General features: G+C 41.8%; 1 protein-coding gene across 1 annotated transcript; it reads left to right on the top strand.

The window, feature by feature from the left end:
* Positions 1-1,832: 1,832 nt before the first annotated feature.
* Positions 1,833-8,662, top strand: cckar (cholecystokinin A receptor; the record flags this gene model as incomplete). Its single annotated transcript, XM_079214668.1, has 5 exons — positions 1,833-1,953; positions 2,707-2,958; positions 6,560-6,821; positions 7,332-7,459; positions 8,079-8,662. 5 exons carry the CDS (start codon positions 1,833-1,835, stop codon positions 8,660-8,662), a joined length of 1,347 nt encoding a protein of 448 aa, XP_079070794.1.
* Between the last annotated feature and the right edge of the window lie 703 nt (positions 8,663-9,365).

Below are 9,365 nucleotides of genomic sequence, written 5' to 3'. Positions count from 1 at the left end.
GACCGGTTGTTGGGGAAGGGATCAAACATCCGCAGCATCCGGCCCCCTGCAGAGGTTACCGAGCAGCTGCGGGCCGGCGGTGCGCATGCGCGGGGGAAACAAGAGCCAAGATACTTTGGTTCCGACAGGATTCTTCATTTTTTTTACATGGGGGACATTATTGAAAAGAATGTAGTGGAGGTATGAGATGCAGCATGAGATGGAAGTACTTAAATAACGTACCTGAACACTGTACTTAAATAAAGTACTTTCCATTCCACCACTGCACATTTGAAAAACCCTTCACATGTCATGTCACATGGGATAAGTACATTACTCAAGTACTGCAGGCCTTCAGCTCAGTTGTGTTGTACAGTTGTGTTGTACTCATTTTTATCGCACTACATTGCTAAAGCAATGTGACTTTCATATGATTGGATAACATAATATAACTTTGAAATGTCATAAATTGAAATTCCCAACATCTTAGTAAATATAGCTCCACCTCTACGGCATCCATGCAATGTTGCTTAACTATTAATGCATCAGTTTTGACAATAAAATAATGAAATATACATTCATATTATACTTAATTACAGAGCTTGTGTTATGCAGCATGAATACTTGCTTCAAGTACATTTGATGATAATACCTCTGTATTTTTACAAATGAGATTTTTAATGCAGGATTTAGGATGGAATACGTATAGGCTATTGCTACTTTTACTCCAGTAAAGACTCACATGTGACATGTGGTTTTTGCACATACAAGTATCACATGACACAGGTGCATGTGGGTGTCTGACATTAGCCAACATGAATTGAAAAGACCCTAATATGAATTGCTCTATGGTGAATTAGAGCACCAGTGCTTTCTTCCTTACTTCCAAAGAAAAGGCCATTAAGATGCATCTGATGTGAAGATGATTTCTCTGCTTTCATATAAGTGACAGTGATGTCAAAACACTTCTGAAGCTCATCTCTTGTGTTTGATTAAACATAATTAACCTTGAACTAGCACCGGCCGTTTCTCTATGTGAACAGCCTCACTCCCAATAGTTTATAATAACATTAATAATAATTGTCTTGGCTCTTGCTAGCGAGTAAGACAATATTGTTCAACGTGTGACCAAAGCTAAAGTATTGGAGTTGGCGTTGTCTGGGCACTAATGACAGAGCATCTCTGCACCCATCAGAACAATTACAGCACGAGTCAATGAACCTCCATATTGCTGCTGACATGTTCACATGAAATGCCACTGCAGGCTTTGCAATGTGTCATGGAGGCATGGACATGGATAGCAGCCTCGACGCAGTGCAGAACACATCTGACATTTAGAAATGCTTTTTATTTCAGGTTTGCACCTTCAGTTGATATTTTTGGCCCCATCATTGCTCTCATAAATGATGGAATTTGACATGATAAGGTAAAGAATCAAAGCAGACAATATATTGCCAACTTACCGCCATGCAGAATCTCTATTAATACAATGGTTTACGACTGTTTGTTTTATTAAAATAAAATGTAAAAAAGAAAGGTGGGGGTGAGATGCTGACTTGCAGAGACCTTAAAGGCGGGCCGAGCTCTCAAGAGTGCAACTCGTGCACATGTTGTCAGTAGATGGAAATGCTGAGCACGAGAGGAGCGCAGCAGACTGGGAGCGCACGGAAACTTATAGAGAACATTATTATTATTTTCCTCATTTCTTCTCTTTTTTTAAAAAAAGCGACTGAGGCGAACTATTGGGGACACATCTCATTATTTGGAGACTTTTCTTTTCGTGCAGGAGCATGACGCATGCTGTTTATACCATATGACTGATTTTAACTTAGGGCTATAGGAGAGAACGCGACATGGAGGCGTTTACAATACACGACATGCTCATCAACTCGACTGACCTGAACAAGATTTTATGTAATTTTGGAATCAAGAATATGTCAGAGTGCGAGAGCGAGCAGGAACCTTCCCCGAAAGGTACAGTGGATTTATTTTGAAACTGTGAAAGTGGCTGTGAAAAAAATATATGTGACATTCTGTCGATTATTAAATAGTTGTATTTAGAATTGTGATGTTATGTTTTGTTCCAAATGCAACCAAATTGTCTCCAGTTTGTGCCAAAAGAGCGACTTGTTTTGGGCATTTAATTGCGTCAAAGCGCATTACGCACATATGGCTCAGTACCTCAAAGCCTATACAGTCTGCCATTACATATGTTGCAGTGAACACTGGTTTCGACACACATTGAAATGCCATTCAACACGCTATACAAGATTCATGGCACAAGGCTTGCGCATTTCTGTGGAGAGGAAGAAGAACGCAACATTTTTTTGATTTCAGTTAGTCTTATTATGGTGAGAGATGTACTCCAATGGACAAACGGATAGGAATATTTTAGAAGTATTGAACTTTAGGGTTTAGGGTGTTAATGCATTTGAGAATGCAAATAAATCGCGTGAGGGAGAGTGTGAGAAACGCACTGTGAAATGTACAGTTATTAACTGGCAGCCATTGACAAGTAACTTGCTGCAAAACAAAAACAATATATAAATAGCAGCTATTGTAAAGTAAAATACTGTAAAAATAATCACAGTAAGTAACTGACAGCTATTGACAACTTACTACAACACATACATAGCAGCTATAATCAAAATGCGTATGTGTATATATAAACATAAGATTGAGCTCATGTGTTTGTGCCCCCATGTGTCTCCCTCCCGCTCCTCTCAGACATCAACCAGTCGGTGCGGATCGTCCTCTACAGCCTCATCTTCCTCCTCAGCGTCGTGGGCAACAGCCTCATCATCGCCGTGCTGGTGAGGAACCGGCGCATGAGGACCGTCACCAACCTCTTCCTGCTGTCTCTGGCCATCAGCGACCTGATGGTGTCCCTGGTCTGCATCCCCTTCACCCTCATCCCCAACCTCATGAGGGACTTCATCTTCGGCACCGGCATGTGCAAGCTGGTCATGTACTTCATGGGTGAGTGGAATTGTGACGCTGGACTCTTTTTGGTCATCTTTAAATTGAGATATATCTTAATTGTTGTCTTTTTGTGGTCTTAATTCATGTTTACAGTTAAATTATACAGTGTTCTGAAGTTACATGACTAATTGTCCTTATCACTCATTGAAATAGATAAACATTGATACCTCTATAGTATTATCTCCAAAGTAGATTATCTTTGACTCAAGAATATTTGCCAAACTATTCCATGTTTTACATTCAAGGTTTGATTGAAATGTGTAAAAGTTGCACTGGTGCCCTATTGCCTTCTACTTCCAACACATTTCTGCCATGCCCGATGCAAAAAGAATAAACTCTGGATACATCGTGCATTAATACTGTGTTTTCGATCGATATGGTAATTATATTGTGTGTCGGAGAGAGAGAGAGGATATGTACAGTCATCTAAGGCCTTGTCCTGAACAAAGGTTAATTTACCGGCATGTTCATGTTGATTTAGTGAGTTAAAAATGAGCTAAGTACAGCTCGAGGCCACACCTGTCGCCCCAGTTCAGTTATTTAAATCGGTATGTGCAATCTAGACTGTTGTTCCCTGTTTTGTTCTACAGTACATTCACCCTCATGAATATGTACAGACAGGGTCTATAATCAGTCCTGAGCAAAATGATGGATGGCGGGTAATACACATTTCCAATTGGAAATGAAGAATTAAACCGATACAATAAGTTCAGGACCCTTTTCAACCAAACGTTACAGTTGTGTGTTTGCAGAATGATGATGTACGAGCAGAGTTTGACACTAACGGCTGTTTTCACGGTCACATTTGTCGAAGGGAAAAAGTTCCACTGCAGCTCCCTTTGAATCTGAGCTCAGGGCGAGTACGTACAAGCGGCCAATGCAACACGGTCCGATATGCAATTTTCAGAGGTGTGATGTAAGATACAGTGGCTGAACACAAGACAAGGACACAGCACAACCTGACCCACTTGAGTCAGACGGAGGCAAATCAAATCAGTGCAGGAGTTGAGGAAGACAAAGACCATTCACTGAACTTTTAAAGCAATATCAGTTACCCCGCACTTTATGGTATGGGGTAATATTCAACATGGTGTTCAATAATGTACACAATGTGTAACCAAACTAAAATGCCTGCTTTAGTTTAGCTAGTCAACCTGCAAACATAATAATGTAATATGTGTTTGTTTTTGGCAGTGGTCAGACCTTCATTTTCTTTTACAAGCACACCATTTAACCTCATCAGCCCTAGGGTCCCCTGATCAGCTTCTACAGCTCATATGACCTTGATATGAATACCAAGCCCCTATTGTCCTTGATCTCTAAAGAATCAGCAACTCCTTTCCTTAAAAAAAAATTAAAAATAATCAGTCAAGATTCTGATAAAAAAATGTAACTGTATTTTCGGTGCCTTCCCATCATGCCACAGAGTAATACTGCACCTCTTTAGAAAGAGTAAGACATAAAGCATCAAAATGCAATAATAATCACAATAAACACAAGCAATGACATTTTTTCAGGCCTTTCCAGTAGTCTTCTTCCGCGTGTGTCATCTGACGCGCTTTCAGATGAGTCTGAGGGCCAATGAGATCGCAGGGCCGCGAAACACGGGGAAGAAAAAAAAGGAAGATTCGTACAGTCTCTACGGTTACAGCCGTGGTACTTTGAGCGAAATCTGCCGTTGTTAGGTAAATTAGTTAAATAGTGAAACGTTATAATCGCTTAGTCATGTTGAGGAGCTTACAGAATTACGTAATTATGAAAATATAACGATCTTTTTTTTTAATGTAGTCCATCGTTTCTCTTCTCACAAGGGTTTACAGCACTTTAGCCTTTTAAATGTATTAGATCGGACCTGTGGATGATGATCTAGAAGCGTTTGAGTTTTTTTTAAACTTCCTCATTTCTGAAAAATCTGTAAAAAAAGGCTCCACCTGATGGAGTCTTAACCTTCCTCTTGTGTTAACGGGTCGGTTTTGACTCATGTCTTAAATCAGCTGTAAAATACACTAAAAACAATTATCTGTCATCCAATTTGTTTCTCATCTCTTGGTCACCTTGTTGGGCTTCCTTATCCATGAAATATATTGTTGTAGGTCTTAATATCTTTGGTGTGGGCCTCTGGGACTTTTCTTTGTCAGGATACCCCTCCATTTCAATTTAAAAAAATGGTAAAATGAACCTCAAGAGAATCATATAAATACATAAAAGGTTGTTGTGTTACCTGACTTTTACTGAGGGGTATTATAACCCATCTCTTAAATAAATTAGTTGTATTTATTTTTTCATTTTAATATTATTAACTATAGTAACATCTATGGTGCTACGGGTCAATTTCGACCCATGTATATTTACTTCAAGAAAAAGGCTAAAAAGTATTTTTTTCAGCAGTAGAACGTTAATACAAACACAAAATGAAAAGCAGAACAAGTCATAACACAACATATAGATTCGCAAGGTCAAAAAAACATCAACCAATCAAGCAAATCTTATTATATATTTTTATAACTGGGTCGAAACTGACCTTTACAGCACAAAGGTCATAATTTCACCCATAGCATTCTATAATTTAATATGAATTGAATATGCTCGTGATTTTAATGAATTCCAGAAGTTCCTCACAGAAAGCCTTCATCGGGAGCTTCGTAACAAGGTAGTCATAACAGATGGCGCACCTTTTATTAATATGTCATTCTCATCCAATTACAGGGCCGCTAGGAAGTCAGGTTTTTATTCATCCTCTTACTTCCCGTCGCTCCGTCTCGAGAGATGACGAGCGGCGTCATCCAGGTTTATTACCTCATTTGTCCGAGTGTTTATCTGTTTATGTGCCACTTCTCTCGGATCGTACACAGCGATAATTTGAATGTATTTATACTTCTGGTTGTTATTGTTACTGAGTGTGTTGACACTGATCTGGTCACAGATCCGTGCAGGATGTACCTGAATGTGTAATTGAATGTATACTAAAAATGAATGTGCCATAGCATCACGAGCAGCCACATGCTGTGAGGATGCTGATCAGTCTGGGTGTTGCAAAGCCCAAAGGAGAAAAAGACAGAACCAAGGTTGATGGAAATGTTACCGAATTAAAGGAAAAGTTGCATTCTGGGAAATAACTACCTGAATTAATCATGAATTGCAGTATTAAAACACATTTCTAAAGCACATGTTAACCATTAGTGCATCATCTATAAGTCCTTAAAAATTGCAATATATATTAATTAATTTGCGAATCCATCATTTATAAAGTATGAAAACCCAATCATGAAAACGCATAATAGTCAAGCTTATTAATCAAGAATTAAACATTCATAACTGTGTTTATGAATTGCAGACTAATGAGTTACTAATGAGAGTTCATGTCGGAACAATGCTTTATAAATGATGAACTATGTGTTTAGTCATGCTTTACTGATGCTAAATAGTGTGTACTTATTATAAAGTGCCACCAACTATTTCTTAAAAAATGAAAAACTGTTTATTTGATTGCTATTGTCAGATATGGCATGTCATCCTTTATCATGCATCAGATTATTGCTCTAACGTTTCAGATTTGACCAAATCGGTGGTCTACTTTGTGCTCTCCTGATCTGTGCAGGTGTGTCAGTGAGCGTTTCCACGTTCAACTTGGTGGCCATCTCCCTGGAGCGCTACAGCGCCATCTGCAACCCGCTGACCTCCCGGGCGTGGCAGACCAAATCCCACGCCGCCAAAGTCATCACCGCCACCTGGGTGGTGTCCTTCATCCTGATGCTGCCGTACCCGGTGTCCAGTGTCCTCAAGCCCTTCACCCGCCACAACAACAGCACCGGATACATGTGCCGCCTCGTGTGGCCCAACGACGTCATCCAGCAGTCGTGGTGAGCTGAAAAGAGGGGCGTTTAGGGAGCGCCGAACCTTCACTGGCCCAGCAGGGTGCCTTCGCACTCACAGGCACTCAGATTGTGTGGCAGCTAAAGTAGCACGTCGCTATTTTCAGATGGTCCCCCTTCATTGATTTTCTCAGTCCGGTGCTTGCTGATGAGAGACGACCACTTGGGGAAATGTTCTGTCGTGACACGGATCTGACCCTACGAAACAAAAGCACACAATTCTAAATCACAGAGTCAATTTGTGAGGTTGATTTATTTAAAAACCGCACTGGAACACAAAGACATGTTGGCCAACGGGCTTTTAGGGATCGGATTAAAAGCACATTTAAATTGCTATTACGGAAGAAGAAAAAAGATGAAACAATGTAGAAAATATACAAGGGGTATTACCCATCAAATACAACAAATGTCATGTTGTCGTGATTATATTCGTCGAGGCTCTGTTGTTGATTACAATAACAGTTAATGCTCTTACTCTCCTGACTTTGTCCCCTGCAGGTACGTGTCCCTGGTGCTGCTGCTCTTCCTAATCCCCGGGATCGTCATGATGACAGCCTACGGACTCATTTGCCTGGAGCTCTACCGGGGAATTAAATTTGAGCTGTCCAGCAGGAAATCTAGCAGAGGTATGGGAATAAAACATAGCAAGGAATCAAAATAAATCCTTTTCTTTTGAAGGGAAAATTCTATAGTAAATAAATGATATGAAAAGACACAAAACCAACAATATCTCAGTTCATGTCTCAATATTTTATGACTTCCCTAATCTGTCTGTGGTATTTAGCTCCCAGGCCACCGGTTTATACCGAAGACATGAATCTTTAAAAACACATCAGAGCCAACGTCACTGAAACGGTAGTAAAAGGTGCATTTCTTTGGGACTATTTTCAGCTGCGGATTGATCTACATTTGGTGCTCAAGTGAGAGTTTACAGCATCAGGTCTGTAAGACTGACTCAAAACAGATAACAGGGCGAACGTCCAGAAGAAAAGCACAAAAAAGGAGGTTTATGGGAAGAAAAATAAGCTGCAGACTATACTTTTTTTAGTAAGATCAATTCATTGTTAAATTTGGTCCTTTATTGAGAAACATTTTTTAATTGCATCCCTGGCTTTGAGGAAAGTCTTACATTCATAGTTCTTAAGTGACAGACACAACCTCAATTTTATTTTCATGTCATACCGCTGATGAAACTGCACTCTTGACACGCCGGTCGTCTCTTCTCATATTCACTCCCCCCGGCAGAAAGACAGCTCAGCACTGGCAGCATCAAACCCGGCGACAGTGACGGCTGCTACTTGCAGCCGTCTAAAAAGAAGAGCCTCACACTGGGAAGCTCCAGCAGCAAGCCCGCGATGGTCCGCGTGAGCTGCAGCAGCTCCACCGCCAACCTGATGGCCAAGAAGCGCGTGATCCGCATGCTCCTCGTCATCGTCATCCTCTTCTTCCTGTGCTGGACTCCCGTCTTCGTGGTCAACGCGTGGCAGGCTTTCGACCGGCGCTCGGCATACCGCCTGACCGGGGCGCCGATCTCCTACATCCACCTGCTGTCCTACACCTCGGCCTGCGTCAACCCCATCATCTACTGCTTCATGAACAAGCGCTTCCGCCAGGGCATGCTGGCCACGTTCACCTGCTGCCGCTGCTTAGGGAGGGGAGGCGGACGCTTGGGGAGGTCAGCCGGCATCGGGGAGGCTAAAGGGGAAGCGGGCAGGTCAAGGGCGAGGTCAAAGGTCACCGAGCAGAACGGTCAAGCCCCGCCAAGTGGAACCGGCACACGCTTCACCTACACCGGCATCCGTCCCTCAGCCTGGAGCGAGCTGACCTAAACCGGATCCACACCTCTGAGTGCAGTTTTAAAGCAAGGCCCCCCGCAGCGCTGGTGGGACTAGTTTATGAGCAGCTGCGTCGCTTTCGCTCAAAGTGTGACGCGACGTGGGTACAATTGTTGTTAACGTGGAAGCAGTATAGAGTGCAGTGCAGTCACAGCTGATCAATACAGCCAGATGTTGTTTTTTTATCCTAAAGCTGGCAGTGTTTGACGTTGAAGGGCCTCAAGTCTGACGCGTATATGAAGCAGAATACCAATTAATGCTGTTTAGCGCTCACGTTACACACTTTAGTGGTCAGCTGTAAATAGCTGCACTGCCACCAATCATTCATTGTTTTGCACCAGAGTGAAACATATCCAAAACCACAATCAGTGCCGGAGGGAAAATAACAGAGAAAAGTATTTATCTGCTCCACCTAAGATGAAAAAAAAAGAAAACAGTTAGTGACAATTTGCGAAAGGTACTCGCCCTCGGTGATATTCCTTCGCGACTACATCAGTTGACAAATTAATCCCACCTTAAGGGCTAATTTAGTAGCTGCTTTGGAGCCTTCGGTCACACCTCCTCTTCATCATCAGATTGAGGTTTTTGGGCAAACTCGATGATGCCGATGAAGACCATGTGATCGGGTCAAAAGCTCTTGCACAGCTACTAAAAGGACCCGTCCTCTTCCGTTTCCAAGGTCAAGATTGGACTCGAC

Source organism: Taurulus bubalis (genome assembly GCF_910589615.1).
Source record: "Taurulus bubalis genome assembly, chromosome: 3".
Taxonomy (NCBI): domain Eukaryota; kingdom Metazoa; phylum Chordata; class Actinopteri; order Perciformes; family Cottidae; genus Taurulus; species Taurulus bubalis.
The sequence above is the reverse complement of the archived record's forward strand: the minus strand, read 5'-3'. Positions and strand labels throughout refer to the sequence as shown.